Source organism: Ovis canadensis, chromosome 16 (assembly GCF_042477335.2).
Source record: "Ovis canadensis isolate MfBH-ARS-UI-01 breed Bighorn chromosome 16, ARS-UI_OviCan_v2, whole genome shotgun sequence".
Taxonomy (NCBI): Eukaryota; Metazoa; Chordata; class Mammalia; order Artiodactyla; family Bovidae; genus Ovis; species Ovis canadensis.
This window is the reverse complement of record NC_091260.1, coordinates 14,531,981-14,548,968: the sequence shown is the minus strand read 5'-3', so window position 1 is coordinate 14,548,968 and position 16,988 is coordinate 14,531,981. Positions and strand designations below refer to the sequence as shown.

Below are 16,988 nucleotides of genomic sequence, written 5' to 3'. Positions count from 1 at the left end.
ATCCTTGATTTTTTTCCCAGAATCTAAATTTGGTTCTGACTATTCTTGCCAGTTTATAATCAGATTTTGTAGAGGGACAGGCTCTTGTTGTTTCTTATCCACAAATCTTCTCTGATGTCACCCACTATTTTATCCAAGAAAAATAATGGAGATTCTATCTACCTACTATCTATATCTGCTATGTAGAAAGACAAAGAAAAAAGAGAGAGAAAAATAAACCATGAAATTTAAATGGTTCCTGGTGGGAGGAAGTAAGTCACAGAAGCTAGATTTCCTTAAATAAACCTCTTGTAGATTTTACTTTGGATGCACATATTTTGTTGTTATTGTTTAGTCACTAAAGTGAAAGTGAAGTCACTCAGTCGTATCCGACTCTTTGCGACCCCATGGACTGTAGCCTACCAGGCTCCTCCATCCATGGGATTTTCCAATAGTACTGGAGTGGGTTGCCATTTCCTTCTCCAGGGGATCTTCCCCATCCAGGGATCGGACCCATGTCTCCTGCATTGCAGACAGACACTTTACTCTCCAAGCCATCAGGGAAGTCCATTAGTCACTAAGTCGTATCCAATTCTTTTGTGTTCCAGTGGACTGTTGCCCACCAGGAACCTCTGTCCATGGGACTTCCCAGGCAAGAATACTGGAATGGGTTGCCATGCCCTCCTCCAGGGGATCTTCCCAACCCAGGGATCAAAGCCGCATTTCTCATGTCTTCTGCATTTGCAGGCAGGTTCTTTATGATGAGCGCCACCTGGGAAGCCACAGTTGTTGCTGTTCAGTTACTAAGTTGTGTCCAAGTCTTTGTGACCCCATGGACTGTAGCCCGCCAGGCTCCTCTGTCCATGGGATCTTTTGCATGGCGGGTAGGTTATTTATCACTGAGTCACCAGGGAAGGCCCCACATATTTTAAATAAATATTAAAAAAAATTAAAGGATTACCTCAACAAACCACTCTTTGAGTCATAAACTTGCTTAAGTATAACATTTATGTGGATAAGTTTAGATTTCAACACAAGCAGTTTAACAACAGATGCTACAATAGTAACTATTATGCTAAACTAGGTAAATATTGAGAGACATAACACAGGCAAATTACCTAGCAAATCAATAAACATTAGCACCCTTCCACCACTACCTTAGGAGCTTCCCTGGTGGAGCAAGTGGTAAAGAACACACCGGCCAATGCAGGAGACAGAAGCAGGTTTGATCCCTGGGTCAGGAAGATCCCCTGAAGGAGGGCATGGCAACCCACTCCAGTATTCTTGCCTGGAGAACCCCAGAGACAGAGCCTGGTGGGCTACAGTCCATAGGGTGGCAGAATCAGGCACTACTGAAGCAACTTAGCATGCATGCATACACCGATAACTTTACTCGAGGCAAGAAAGCATAATTACTTTGTCACCTTTGTTCTAGGCCCGTACACAGGGCTTATTATGTCTAATCAGTGAAAACAATAAATCAAGGCTATGATTATAAACATCTGACCCTCAAGCTACCTTTGACTAATGATGAGGGGAAAAGTGCCTATTATTAATAGTTATCTTAGTTTCACATTTTCTATATAAAAATGAAAGTTTGGAAAACATTTTCGATCATGTAAACATACATGAACACTTCCCTTGACTCCAACTTGGGCACCCCACAGGGACCTGAATAAGGGTGTTCCTCAAAATTGAAATACCTTCCACCCCTATTTTGTTACCAGCACAACTAATCCACATGTAGCAGATATATTCCTTTCTCCCAGAGAACCACATCCTATTTTGCCAGCAACTAACTCTTCAATACTTTGCTTCTTAAAATAATATCGCAACTCCAACCACCACTCTGTATTTCCACTGTTCACACTTGTATTTCCTACCTGGTCTACTGAATGGCCAAACTAGCTTTTTTCAGCCTCCATTCTTATCTTTTTCTAAATTCATTTTCCATTATGCCCCTAGAGTATTTTTACAATAATTTTTAAATTGAGCATTCAACCCTTTAAATTTGTTCAGTAATTGCTTTGCTTCTATCAATTATTCAGTTTTTTCATTATTTAGTGTGCCGACTTTTCAGAATATTTTCCTAAAAGACTCAAGACTCAGCAGAATTGGATAAGGTTCTGTTGTCATCTCTATTCTTCAACCTTCAAACACACTTGCTCATTTTGTTTATAAATCTTTGTTTGTAAAACAGATTCCCTAACTTGCACTCTTCATGGTTTTGGTCCTAGCCATCTCTTCAGATTCTGTTTACTCTTACAATTTTCTTCACAAGCCCCATACACCCAGCCATTTCAGTCTTCAGTTTGCTGAATTAAAGAGGTTGTTTCATACATTTATTGGTTGAACAGCTATTTCTTCCACTTGTAATGCTATTCTCTGTGGCTTAGGAAACCTCTGAAGCAATCTAAGTTTAGAAATGATGAAAATTAAAAAAGCCCCAAGTCAGTTTGTTGTTTTCCTTCTTTTGATTCCTATAGCACTCTATACAAACTTAAACGTCTACAACACTTGTGTCATTTACTAACACTTGTAACCCTGGAGCACCAAAGAATTAATGGTTTTGAACTGTGGTGTTGGAGAAGACTCTTGAGAGTCCCTTGGACTGCAAGGAGATCCAAGCAGTCCATCCTAAAGGAAATCAGTCCTGAATGTTCATTGGAAGGACTGATGCTGAAGCTGAAACTCCAATACTTTGGCCACCTGATGTGAAGAGCTGACTCATTTGAAAAGACCCTGATGCTGGGAAAGATTGAGGGCAGAAGAAGGGGATGACAGAGGATGAGATGGTTGTATGGCATCACTGACTTAATGGACATGGGTTTGGGTGGGCTCCAGGAGTTGGTGATGGACAGGGAGGCCTGGCGTGCTATGGTCCATGGGGTCACAGAGTCAGATACAACTGAGCAACTTAACTAAACTGTGACTTTGGACAAATAACCTCTTTGATACCTTGATTTCCTCATCTGTAAAATGAGCATCAGTAGGGTATATCTAGCTCACAGAGATGTTAGAAAGGTTAAATGTGGTAATATGTGAAAGGGTTTAAACAGGTGCTTGGCACATTAGATATATTCAAACGTTAGATATAACTATGATTACTAGTAATACCACCAACTACCACTATTCATGTATATGGGTCTATTAAACTGTGAGCTCTGAAGGCTTATTCTTATACCACTAGCACCTAATTCATGACAAACTCAGTGTTGGAAAGAACTGATCTATATTCTATAATATGCAAGGAATATGGTAGTCATTCATTACTATCCTCAGGTTAAAACCATTCAGCTACTTTTTATAAGAAATATTTAATATGAAACTTGTAGCTTCTTTAGAGTATACTTTTTGTGACAAATTAAAACTAGTTTATTATTCGATTTATTTAGAAGGGAAAGGCAATTTCCTTTTTTACCTAATATATTTCAATGCGACATCGTGGACTGTAGCCTACCAGGATCCTCAGTCCATGGGATTTTCCAGGCATGAGTACTGGAGTGGGTTGCCATTTCCTTCTCCAGGGGATCTTCCCAACCCAGGGATTGAACCCGGGTCTCCTGGATTGTAGGCAGACGCTTCACTGTCTGAGCTACCAGGGACGCAAACAATATATTTCAATAGACTTATCTAATTAACCCAATGTGATGGTTAAGGATGTGTCAATTTGGTTGAGCTATAAAGCCTAGAAATGTTGTCAAACATCATTCTAGATGTTTCTGTGTGTGCTTTTGGATGAGTTTAACACTTAAATCTGTGGCCTTTGAGTAAAGCAGATTTCCCTCCGGAATGTGGGTGGGCCTATGCATGTAATTAGTTGAAGCCCTGGATTGAAAAAAAAAAAGGCTAACCTCCCCTGAAAAAGGGGAACTTTTGCAGCAGACAGCTTTTGGACTTAACTATGACATCAGCTCTTCTTTGGGTCTACTGCCTGAGAGGCCACTGGGTAGGTTCTGGACTTGTCAGCCTCCTTATGTGCAAAACACAATTCCTTAAAATAAATCTCTCTTCTCTCAACTAATACACCACCGAATGTATACATGAAATTAAGTTACAGACCAGGCTATAATCACTTACAGGAAAAAAGTCTTTATTTGGAAGGTTTAGAATTGAAAATATATATTATGTGTGTGTGCATATATATATATATATATATACAAAAATTGTATGTACCAGGGAGTTAAGAATCCCTGGTTTCATTTTTCTTCTTTTATTTGCTTTGATAATCTATGCAGAATAAAAAAAAAAAGGAGATAAATTATAGCAGCTTTATTTTACATTTCAAAATTGTACTTTTCATGTAATCGAAATAAAACTTAAATCATGTAGATGAATACAAAGATGAACATATATGCTTTAAACACTGACAAAATCTAGTTACAATATATTTTTAAACAAAGTTTTCTATTTTCACAACATAGTGGAAAATTACGTTCATAAAAATGTATATAGGAAAATATAATGTGTTCTCTTTTCAAGTATATATGGCTCTGAAGGTACTTTAATAATCTATACACAATGGATTCAATAGATTTATAATAACACTTTCCTTCAGTTAATAGTCTATTCACTGTGATTCACAGTTCTTCACTTAAGGAACTCTCCTGGTTAGAATCACAATCACATTTTGAATGTTTGGTCAAAGCATGAAAATACCAGTTCCTGGCACAATGAGTAGAAGGAAAATAGGCTGCAAGAAGGTACCCTCAGATAAAGGCAATCTTTAAGCTTCAGAGCAATCTTTGGGGCAAGTGGTACCTTATTCTCATGAAGGAAAAGTCTTTACTGCTGAGGGCACTGGGTCTCTGGAGTTGACTTGGAGGATACATATACAATAGGATGTGATTTCTTACAAGCTGCTTTTTCCAGTTTGCTTGCAGTTTCTTTCCCTTGTTTAACTTCTCTTTGAAGCCTTGATTCAGCAGCTAACCTACAGGCATTAAAGCATCCACTCTGAATTCAAATGTGGTCAGGAAAAATTAAAGAAGAAACAATCCTATATAGTATAATGGATCTCTTAATGAGACAAGGTGATTTTTTTAAGGTATTTAAGAAGAAAAATTACAGTTGATTCCAATACAATTAAAAAAAACTAAATCACTGCCTCACTAAAAACATTTTCTATCAATAGGCTTAATTTTTCAAATGTCTAAAGAAATATCTTTAAGGCTGATAAAAAGTCATGGCAAAGTCTAAAATAAAGAATTAAAATATAATGATACCCTGTGTCCGAGGTCAGGGGTGGCTGGGAGGAGCCACCCCGTGCCCAAGGAGCTGTGGCTGCGTGGGCGCAGGAGGAGCAAGAGGAGCTATCCCACGTTGAAGATCAGGAAGGGTGGTGGTGAGGAGATACCCTTCGTCCAAGGTAAGGAGCAGCGGCTGCACTTTGCTGGAGCAGCCGTGAACCATGCCCAAGGTAAGAGAAACCTAAGTAAGATGGTAGGTGTTGCAAGAGGGCATCAGAGGGCAGACACACTGAAACCATACTCACAGAAAACTAGTCACTCTAATCACACTAGGACCACAGCCTTGTCTAACACAATGAAACTAAGCCATGCCTGTGGGGCAACCCAAGACAGGTGGGTCATGGTGGAGAGGTCTGAAAGACTGTGGTTCACTGGAGAAGGGAATGGCAAACCACTTCAGTATTCCTGCCTTAAAAACACCATGAATAGTATGAAAAGGCAAAATGATAGGATACCAAAAAAGGAACTCCCCAGGTCAGCAGGTGCCCAACACGCTACTAGAGATCCGTGGAGAAATAACTCCAGAAAGAATGAAGGGATGGAGCCAAAGCAAAAACAATACACAGCTGTGGATGTGACTTCTATTTTCTTGAAGCAAGGTCCGATGCTGTAAAGAGCAATATTGCATAGGAACCTGGAATGTCAGGTCCATGAATCAAGGCAAACTGGAAGCGGTCAAACAAGAGATGGCAAGGGTGAACGTCAACATTCTAGGAATCAGCGAACTCAAATGTACTGGAATGGATGAATTTAACTCAGATGACCATTATATCTACTACTGCAGGCAGGAATCCCTCAGAAGAAACAGAGTAGCCATCATGGTCAACAAAAGAGTCTGAAATGCAGTACTTGGATGCAATCTCAAAAACAACAGAATGATCTCTGTTCGTCTCCAAGGCAATCCATTCAATATCACAGTTATCCAAGTCTATGCCCCAACCAGTAATGCTGAAGAAACTGAAGTTGAATGGTTTTATGAAGACCTACAAGACCTTTTAGAACTAACACCCAAAAAAGATGTCCTTTTCATTATAGGGGACTGGAATGCAAAAGTAGGAAGTCAAGAAACACCTGGAGTAACAGGCAAATTTGGCCTTGGAATGCGGAATGAAGCAGGGCAAAGACTAATAGAGTTTTGCTGAGAAAATGCACTGGTCATAGCAAACACCCTCTTCCAACAACACAAGAGAAGACTCTACACATGGACATCACCAGATGGTCAATACCGAAATCAGATTGATTATATTCTTTGCAGCCAAAGATGGAAAAGCTCTATACAGTCAGCAAAAACAAGACCAGAAGCTGACTGCGGCTCACATCATGAACTCCTTATTACCAAATTCAGACTCAAATTGAAGAAAGTAGGGAAAACCGCTAGACCATTCAGGTATGACCTAAATCAAATCCCTAACAATTATACAGTAGAAGTGAGAAATAGATTTAAGGGCCTAGATCTGACAGAGTGCCTGATGAACTATGGAATGAGGTTTGTGACCCTGTATAGGAGACAGGGATCAAGACCATCCCCATGGAAAAGAAATGCAAAAAAAGCAAAATGGCTGTCTGGGGAGGCCTTACAAATAGCAGTGAAAAGAAGAGGTGAAAAGCAAAGGAGAAAAGGAAAGATATAAGCATCTGAATGAAGAGTTCCCAAGAATAGCAGGAAGAGATAAAAAAGCCTTCTTCAGTGATCAATGCAAAGAAATAGAGGAAAAGAACAGAAAGGGAAAGACTAGAGATCTCTTCAAGAAAATCAGAGATACCAAGGGAACATTTCATGCAAAGATGGGCTCGATAAAGGACAGAAATGGTATGGACCTAACAGAAGCAGAAGATATTAAGAGAAGGTGGCATGAATACACAGAATAACTGTACAAAAAAGATCTTCACGACCCAGATAATCACGATGGTGTGATCACTCATCTAGAGCCAGACATCCTGGAATGTGAAGTCAAGTGGGCCTTAGAAAGCATCACTACGAACAAAGCTAGTGGAGGTGATAGAATTCCAGTGGAGCTATTTCAAATCCTGAAAGATGATGCTGTGAAAGTGCTACACTCAATATGCCAGCAAATTTGGAAAACTCAGCAGTGGCCACAGGACTGGAAAAGGTCAGTTTTCACTTCAATCCCAAAGAAAGGCAATGCCAAAGAATGCTTAAACTACCACACAATTGCACTCATCTCACATGCTGGTAAAGTAATGCCCAAAATTCTCCAAGCCAGGCTTCAGCAGTATGTGAACTGTGAACTTCCAGATGTTCAAGCTGGATTTAGGAAAGGCAGAGGAACCAGAGATCCAATTGCCAACATCCGCTGGATCATGGAAAAAGCAAGAGAATTCCAGAAAAACATCTATTTTTGCTTGATTGACTATGCCAAAGCCTTTGACCGTGTGGATCACAATAAACTGTGGAAAATTCTGAAAGAGGTAGAAATACCAGACCACCTGACCTGCCTCTTGAGAAATCTGTATACAGGTCAGGAAGCAACAGTTAGAACTGGACATGGAACAACAGACTGGTTCCAAATAGGAAAAGGAGTACATCAAGGCTGTATATTGTCACCCTGCTTATTTAACTTCTATGCAGGGTACATCATGAGAAACGCTGTACTGGAAGAAACACAAGCTGGAATCAAGATTGCCAGGAGAAATATCAATAACCTCAGATATGCAGACAACACCACCCTTATGGCAACAAGTGAAGAGGAACTAAAAAGCCTCTTGATGAAAGTGGAGAGTGAAAAAGTTGGCTTAAAGCTCAACATTCAGAAAACAAAGATTATGGCATCCGGTCCCATTACTTCATGGGAAATAGATGGGGAAACAGTGGAAACAGTGTCAGACTTTATTTTTGGGGGCTCCAAAATCACTGCAGATGGTGACTGCAGTGATCAAACTAAGAGACGCTAACTCCTTGGGAGAAAAGTTATGACCAACCTAGATAGCATATTCAAAAGCAGAGACATTACTTTGCTGACTAAGGTCCGTCTAGTCAAGGCTATGGTTTTTCCTGTGGTCATGTATGGATGTGACAGTTGGACTGTGAAGAAGGCTGAGCACCAAAGAATTGATGCTTTTGAACTGTGGTGTTGGAGAAGACTCTTGAGAGTCCCTTGGACTGCAAGGAGATCCAACCAGTCCATTCTGAAGGAGATCAACCCTGGGATTTCTTTGGAGGGAATGATGCTAAAGCTGAAACTCCAGCACTTTGGCCACCTCATGTGAAGAGTTGACTCACTGGAAAAGACTCTGATGCTGGGAGGGATTGGGGGCAGGAGGAGAAGGGGAAAACAGAGGATGAGATGGCTGGATGGCATCACGGACTCGATGGACGTGAGTCTGAGTGAACTCTGAGAGTTGGTGATGAACAGGGAGGCCTGGCGTGCTGCGATTCATGGGGTCACAAAGAGTCGGACACTTCTGAGTGACTTAACTGAACTGATCATGATAAACATATCTAACAAAAAATGTTTAACGCTGCTGCTGCTGCTAAGTCACTTCAATCGTGTCCAACTCTGTGTGACCCCATAGATGGCAGCCCACCAGGCTCCCCCGTCCCTGGGATTCTCCAGGCGGGAAGACTGGAGTAGGGTGCCATTTCCTTCTCCAATGTATGAAAGTGAAAAGTGAAAGTGAAGTCGCTCAGTCGTGTCTGACTCTTCGCGACCCCATGGACTGCAGCCTACCAGGCTCCTCCGTCCATGGGATCTTCCAGGCAAGAGTACTGGGGTGGGGTGCCATCACCTTCTCTGGTTTAATGCTAAAGCACTATATCAATGTTAACATGACTCAACAAAAGGCAAATGCAAGATAAAAATTAACAAGGAATCCTGGGCTGCATGAATAGATCTAAATATCCCATTATAAAACTCAAATTTCAACTAGCAAAATAATAGTTTAAGAAAAAAATAAACAATGAAGAAATATTTTAAAGGGCCTATACAGATATTTTATTATAGTAAGAGAATCAATTAAATTCATAAAGCATGCAAGAGTGAATCTCCTAATAGAAGCCATGTTTATTATTATAATATTATCATAGGATTGTGTGTCTAAATTAATCATGCAGAGGGCAAAAGGCTGGAAATATCTGAAGTTAGCAGATGGACTCACACACACACACACAAACGTTTTGTTATTTTGTTTTTGTTTAACTAGCAAGACAAAAAACTTCAACGTGCTATTTGAGTCAAACAAGTAGCTGAACATTTGCTTGAATAATTTTTATTAAGCAGAAGAAAGCAGCAGAAGAAATGAAGACAACACAGAGAGTAAGATTTGCACTGATCAATGCTAGAAATTCACCTCCAGAAATATACAATGGTCAAGCACACATACACAATGAATCACATATACACAGGCACAACTTGTTGAATTCAATTCACAATTAGTCGAAACCATGTGACAGATAGCATTCATTTAAAGGTACCTTTTTCCTTGAGAATATTAAGCTTTTAGTTCAAGCGACTTATAGGTTATAATGCTATTACATAAAAATTCAAGAAATGGAGTAATACATTACTCCAATTAACAATAAAAGCTGCAATACTGTTGAAATGCTTTCATTGTTAAATACTACATTTAGTAAAATGTAAAATGTCTTATTTATATGTCTCCATTAAGACTGATGTAGTACCTTAAAGATATAATAGCACCTTAAAGATCTCCTTTCATAGCAGACAATCCCAGCTAACTATTTCCATACCAATATGCTTAATTTTTAAAATGTCTATTTATTTTAATTCCACTATCATTCCACTGCATAAAGACATCCTTCATCTTTTATCATCCTTTTCTACCTTCTCCATTTTCCTCATTCACTTCTTTTTCGCCCACACTTGGTCCTGCTACACACATCAAGAATGTGTTTTTACACCACCCTAACCTCAGTCACTGTACCTACCTTTCCTTTCCACTCACTTTCTCTTACCTTCTTTCTGGCCTCTATTATTTTAATTTTTTTAAAAATGTTAATTGCTACAGACATGTATGTCTGACACCTTCTCTTTTAGTCACAAACTCAATTATGCAGAAACTAGAGGCTTTGAAGTTTGGGTGTAAATTGAAAACGAGTTACCTTTGATATTTTAAAATGTCAGAATAGGTATTAAAGCACATGCTTGAAGGATTAGAATAAACAATTTCAAAAGCCATAAAAAAAATTTCACCTAACAGTTTTTTGGAAGGCTGAAATTTCTTAATACTAATTGGAAAGCCCTTTTAGGAGGTAAGGTAATTTTTCTTTCAGGTCACTCCTGAACCAGGAAAAAAATAACTACATTTATTCAAAACAACAAAACATTCAGAGATGTACTAGACTCGTGACACAGAAAAGTGTTACTGTTTAAAATAATTCCCTTATTCAGGAGTCTTTTCCCCTGGCAATCATCTTAGTCTTTCTTAAAGTTTTAGAAAATTGGAAGGTACGTAGATGAAACTGGGGAATTATACTGCATACAATACTAAGAAAATAGATTAAGAAACAGATAGCACAGTTCATGCAGCGATAGAGGCGAGATGGAGAAGGCTGCTCCTTGCCTTGAAGGAAAGACACTGACCTGGGAGAGTTAGGGGTGTTTCCACTTCTTTCACTTAAGGCTTCCGAGTCAGCTGGAACTCCTATAAGTTTCACACACTTCTTTTCCTTTCTTGGCTGAACATCCATGGGCAGATTTTTGTAAGGAGAGAGAATGAGTCCTGATGTGTTTACAGAAACTGTCTTTTCTAGCTGCAAGTTGTTATCTTCCAAACCATTAGAATAGGATTGTGCCTCCTCTTTCTGTGGTGATAATCTATAAACTTCTTTCCCATCATCACTGGTGGCACATATACCATTAGGGGCGGTAATATCCACAGGCAGGACCTCACGTCTCTTTTTGAGTACAGGCACTTCAATTTTCTCTGAGAATAAAAACAATTAAAAAATGTATCTAGTCAATATATCAAAGACACAATCAACATAAGGTAGAACTAGCTATAAATATATTTATTTTCCTTTGTTTTCCACTCCTGTTTCTTTAAAAACTATTCATCTGCTTACTGAAATATACTGTCTTCAATTCTTTCTTTTTTATGGATTCCATTAACTGTATCTTTGCAAGGTTATCTGGCTATAAATTTTCCTTGGGACCTCAATATGTTTGACCATAGGAATGAACACTTAAAATGTTCTCTTCTAGGCATACAAAAAAGATCTTCATGACCCAGATAATCACAATGGTGTGATCACTCACCTAGAGCCAGACAACCTGGAATGTGAAGTCAAGTGGGCTCTAAGAAGCATCACTATGAATAAAGATAGTGGAGGTGATGGAATTCCAGTTGAGCTATTTCAAATCCTAAAAGATGATGCTGTGAAGTGCAGTACTCAATATGCCAGCAAATTTGGAAAACTCAGCAGTGGCCACAGGACTGGAAAAGGTCAGTTTTCATTCCAATCCCAAAGAAAGGCAATGCCAAAGAATGCTCAAACTACCGCACAATTGCACTCATCTCACATGCTAGCAAAGTAATGCTCAAAATTCTCCAAGTCAGGCTTCAAGAGTACATGAACTATGAACTTCCAGATGTTCAAGCTGGATTTAGAAAAGGCAGAGGAACCAGAGATCCAATTGCCAATATCCACTGGATTATCAAAAAAGCAAGAGAGTTCCAGAAAAATACTTCTGCTTTATTGACTATGCCAAGGCCTTTGACTGCGTGGATCACAACAAACTATGGAAAATTCTTAAAAGACATGGGAATACCTGACCTGCCTCTTGAGAAATCTGTATGCAGGTCAAGAAGCAACAGTTAGAACTGGACATGGAACAACAGACTGGTTCCAAATAGGAAAAGGAGTATGACAAGGTTGTTTATTGTCACTCTGCTTATTTAACATATATGCTGAGTACATCATAAGAAATGCTGGGCTGGATGAAGCACAAGCTGGAATCAAGATTGCCGGGAGAAATATCAATAACCTCAGATATGCAGATGACACCACCCTTATGGCAGAAAGCGAGAACTAAAGAGCCTCTTGATGACAGTGAAAGAGGAGAGTGAAAACACTGGCTTAAAACCCAACATTCAAAAAACTAAGATCATGGCATCTGGTCCCATTACTGCATGGCAAATAGATGGGGAAACAGTGGAAACAATGTCAGACTTTGGGCTCCAAAATCACTGCAGATGGTGACTGCAGCCATGAAATTAAAAGACGCTTGCTCCTTGGAAGAAAAGCTATGACAAACCTGGACAACTTATTAAAAAGCAGAGACATTTCTTTGCCAGCAAAGGTCCATCTAGTCAAAGCTAGGGTTTTTCCAGTAGTCATGTATGGATGTGAGAGCTGGACTATAAAGAAAGCTGAGCACTGAAGAACTGATGCATTTGAACTGTGGTGTTGGAGAAGACTCTTGAGAGTCCCTTGGACAGCAAGGAGATCCAAGCAGTCCATTCTAAAGGAAATCAGTCCTGAATATTCATTGGAAGGACTGATGCTGAAGCTGAAACTCCAATACTTTGGCCACTTGATGTGAAGAACTGACTCATTTGAAAAGACCCTGATGCTGGGAAAGACTGAAGGCAGGAGAAGGGGATGACTGGGAATGAGACAGTTGGATGGCATCACCGACTCAATGGACATGAGTTTGAGTAAACGCCACTAGTTGGTGATGGACAGGGAGGCCTGGTGTGCTGTAGTCCATGGGGTTGCAAAGAGCTGGACACGACTGAGCGACTGAACTGACTGACTGAACTGAGGGTTATTATAAAAGTTGCCTGGGGCTTCAGCCTGGAAATTAGAAAGGATATAGTGCGTAAGAGTCAAGCAATCCAGGTACAAATCCTAGTGCCAACAACACTTGGCAGCTGAGTGACCTTGGAAAAGTACTTAACCTCTCTGAGCATTGTTTTCTTACTTTTTTCAAAGCTTGAATAATAATCATTTACTGATCAGCTACTAAGTACAAAGCACTGTGGCAACTGCTATATGCTTTTACACTTAATCTAAAACACGGGCTATGTTTTTGTAATGTATAAAATGGAATTAAAAGCACTAATTGAGGAACATTCAGTAGTGTGTTATCGGAGAAGGCAATGGCACCCCACTCCAGTACTCTTGCCTGGAAAATCCCATGGATGGAGGAGCCTGGAAGGCTGCAGTCCACGGGGTCGCTGAGGGTCAGACACGACTGAGCGACTTCACTTTCACGCATTGGAGAAGGAAACGGCAACCCACTCCAGTGTTCTTGCCTGGAGAATCCCAGGGACGGGGGAGCCTGGTGGGCTGCTGTCTCTGGGGTCGCACAGAGTTGGACACGACTGACGTGACTTAGCAGCAGTAGTGTGTTATAAAGATTAACATAACATCATTCTATCTCCTATGCAGGTCGAGATATACAGTCACAGAATAATCATTCTAATACTTTTTCTGTTTTCCAAAACTAACATGTCTTTCATTTTCAAAATCAAAATATTAATTAAGTTGCAGAAACCACAGTTGACTGTGGGGCTAGTGTTCCTGCTCTACACTATTGTTTTTAAATCATTATTTTTCCTTTCTCTTGCACTGCTTCTTTGAAATCCACACCATCAATATTCACTATACTTCCTCCTGGCTGCGCTGTTTAGTTCAGCAGACCTTTGAAATCTGAAGTGGATAACTCTTAATCAGGACAGTCTATTAACCACAGAAGGGGAAAAAGATGAGAGAAAGAGAAACCTTTTTAAACTATAAAGAAACCTTATTATTGCTGACAATCTGCCCCCTACTGTTGAGAATCACTCCTGTCCCTGAAATAATGATGAAGAAAGAGTTGTAGGCATGTGAAGGGGCATGTGTAGGGGCAAAAATGGCTGAAAGTCTATAACTTAGAACATGTAACAGAACTTTTTTGGCCTAAGAACTATCACATTCTTAGACTCCATTATTTTAGGTTTTCTATGAACAATTACTATTAACTAATATAGCTCTTAAACATCAGTTGCCTCAACAAAACTGAACTCTTTGGTATTACATAAGATGCTGCAATCTTAAATGGAAAAGGCTCAAATGTTAAGGAATACTCATTTTATTCATGCACATCCAGTACACAGTTCTCTTTCCTACAAATTCTGTAGCAATACATTTATTTTATTAAATATAGACACATAGTCACAAATTAGTTTGCAATGAGGTTTCCATAAAGCTGTAGAAAGAAAAAAATTTGATATGATTTCTCAGAGCTTCTCATGATATAAAAGACAAAATATATGATACATTCATACCTTCAGGTTCATACTTCAATTTTAGCTCATCTAATTTAGCTCTCAGTTTCATATTTTCACTTTGGGAAAGCTGGAGGTGCCTTTCATTTAAAAAAAGTTTCCGCTCAATATCCAGAGCCCGCTGGCTCTCAAGTAATGCTTTCATTCGCTGGATGGACAATTCACCTTTAATGCTTTCACTTTCTTTGCTACATTAATAAAACAAAAAAGAGAGAGAGAGAGAGAACCAAAGAATATTAACATAACACATAAAATACATAGTTTTTAGTACAAACTATTTGTTTAGTTGCTATGTTGTATCCAACTCTCTTGTAACCCCATGGACTGTAGCCTGTCAGGCTCCTCTGCCCATGGGATTCTCCAGGCAAGAATACTGGAGTGCCATTTTCTTCTCCAGGGGATCTTCCCTATCCAGGGATCAAACCCACTCATCTCTTGCGTCTCCTGCATTGGCAGGCACATTCTTTACCACTGACCCACCTGGAAAGCCCACCAATTGTTTACTATATTATATATTTGAACTCTTAGTAAAACATATTTCCCTGGTGTTTTTTAGTAACAAAGAAACAATAAGCAAAATAAGATTTAACAATAGCAGTTTCAAATTAAAAAATCTCATGCATTTTTCAAAGAAAATGGACACAGAGGGACATACTTTCCACATGTATAAATAAACTCCTTTAAGGTTTAAATTACATGATGTTTATTCTTTAAAAAATTAGGTTATAAGAACATTTTCTAAAGTTCTTTATACTTGCTAATTTGAAAGGCTTTAAGAAAAACAAAAGCTAAAAATATTTAATTATTCATTGAAAGTATTTTTCTTCAATAACCAGTAATAATTATATCGAATAAATATCATTTGCTACACAGAGGTATTTTTGTTGTTGTTCTTTTCTAGAACTTTCTTTTGGCAATGTAAACACAAAACTACTACCTCTTATTATAAGCAAGTGAACAGAGTCTCCATCTTTCTAAGCACCCAACACTTACTTTAAGTTGTCAAGCTTTATTTGAAGTAAATCTGTGTAATAGGTGTCATCTTCCAGAGCAACAGAGTTGGCTGAAGGCTTAGATTCCATACTTTCATATAAACTCTAAAGAAAACAACAATTCTTACTACTTAGATAATAAATTAGGTTAGCATAGGTTTATTAATGTCAGTTACCTCTGCTGCTGCTGCTGCTAAGTTGCTTCAGTTGTGTCCGACTCTGTGCAACCCCATAGATGGCAGCCCACCTGGCTCTCCCGTCCCTGGGATTCTCCAGGCAAGAACAGTGGAGTGGGTTGCCATTTCCTTCTCCAGTGGGTGAAAGTGAAAGCTGAAAGTGAAGTCGCTCAGTCATGTCCGACTCTTTGCGACCCCAGTTACCTCTACTGAATGCTTATCATACGGCAGGCACCGTGCTAAGCAGTATCCATGTAACCCCCTTCTGAAGCAGGCATGAGAAGGAGCGCTCCTCTCTTAGAGACGAGGGAGCTGCCTCACGACACTACAGGCAAGCACGCTGGCAAGCGGGGATCTGAGCGCAGCTCTGTCTCCAGAGCCTATGCTTCTAATCCCACCTGTGCTCCCTCTGCTTCCTCTCTCCTGGCTTTCAATATGGAAGAAACAAACACTCACTGGGAAAGTGCAGCACTCAATATGCCAGCAAATCTGCAAAACTCAGCAGTGGCCACAGGACCGGAAAAGGCCAGTTTCCATCCCAATCCCAAACCCTTAATTCCAGCCTTATGAAACAGCCATAGGTAACAAAAATATGAAAAAGAGTGGAAATCCGAAAAGTTATTTTCGGTGCCTGCTCTTCTGAGATTCTGAAAGAATCTCTGTACAACTTCTCTAAGGAAAAAAATGTAAATTTGCTTAAAAATATGTAAACAAATTCAGAGATTGCAGGTAAAAGCCCTTAATTTAAAGCCATAATTTTCGAAGTATAGTGCAGAGTCTACTGGTGAGCCACATACACCTATCAACTGATGTTTTTCAAGTTCAACCAAAATTGCAGTCCTTTCAACAGTTCTTGTAAGAGAAATAAAATTATATAAACTTAAATTTTACACTAATAGCTAATTTTATAATAGCTACAATTTAGAATGTTGACATTATTAACGTTTACAAAGTTTGTCATTTATAAGCTGTGATTAATTCTTTAGTGAGAAGATAGATATCTGTGCTCCCTAAGTTAATTTATACATTCAATGTAATCCTAATAAAAATGCCAACAAACTTTTTTTCTTGAGCTAGACAAGATGTTCATAGGGAAAAACAAACATGAAAGGACAGAAAAAATGCTGAGAAAGAAAAGCTACAGTGGGAGAAGAGCCTTACCAGACGAAACATAACTATAAAACCTCTAAATTAAAAGTATGGCACTGATGTGCAGAAAAGTAGGCCAATCGAACAGAATGCAAAGTCCAGAAATGGACTCAGGCATATATGAAAATCTGATATATGATAAAGATGTTATGTTAAATCACTGCTATCAAGACTGACTTTTAAATAAATGA

At 39.2% G+C, this 16,988-nt stretch overlaps 1 protein-coding gene across 8 annotated transcripts in view; it reads right to left on the bottom strand.

The window, feature by feature from the left end:
* Positions 1–4,055: 4,055 nt before the first annotated feature.
* The window catches only part of SPDL1 (spindle apparatus coiled-coil protein 1), a 33,662-nt gene continuing 20,729 nt past the window's right edge, over positions 4,056–16,988 (bottom strand). For 4 of the 8 annotated variants that reach the window (XM_069555996.1, XM_069555995.1, XM_069555997.1 and 1 more), the window contains exons 9-12: positions 15,474–15,577; positions 14,481–14,668; positions 10,790–11,132; positions 4,056–4,912 (exon numbers count right to left, since the gene is read on the bottom strand). In XM_069555996.1, coding sequence (XP_069412097.1) covers positions 4,765–4,912; positions 10,790–11,132; positions 14,481–14,668; positions 15,474–15,577 — 783 coding nt within the window. In that variant the 3' untranslated portion in view covers positions 4,056–4,764. Of the gene's footprint in view, positions 4,913–10,055; positions 11,133–14,480; positions 14,669–15,473; positions 15,578–16,988 lie in introns of those variants that run through there. The other 4 variants (XM_069555990.1, XM_069555991.1, XM_069555993.1 and 1 more) reach the window with 1 other exon arrangement.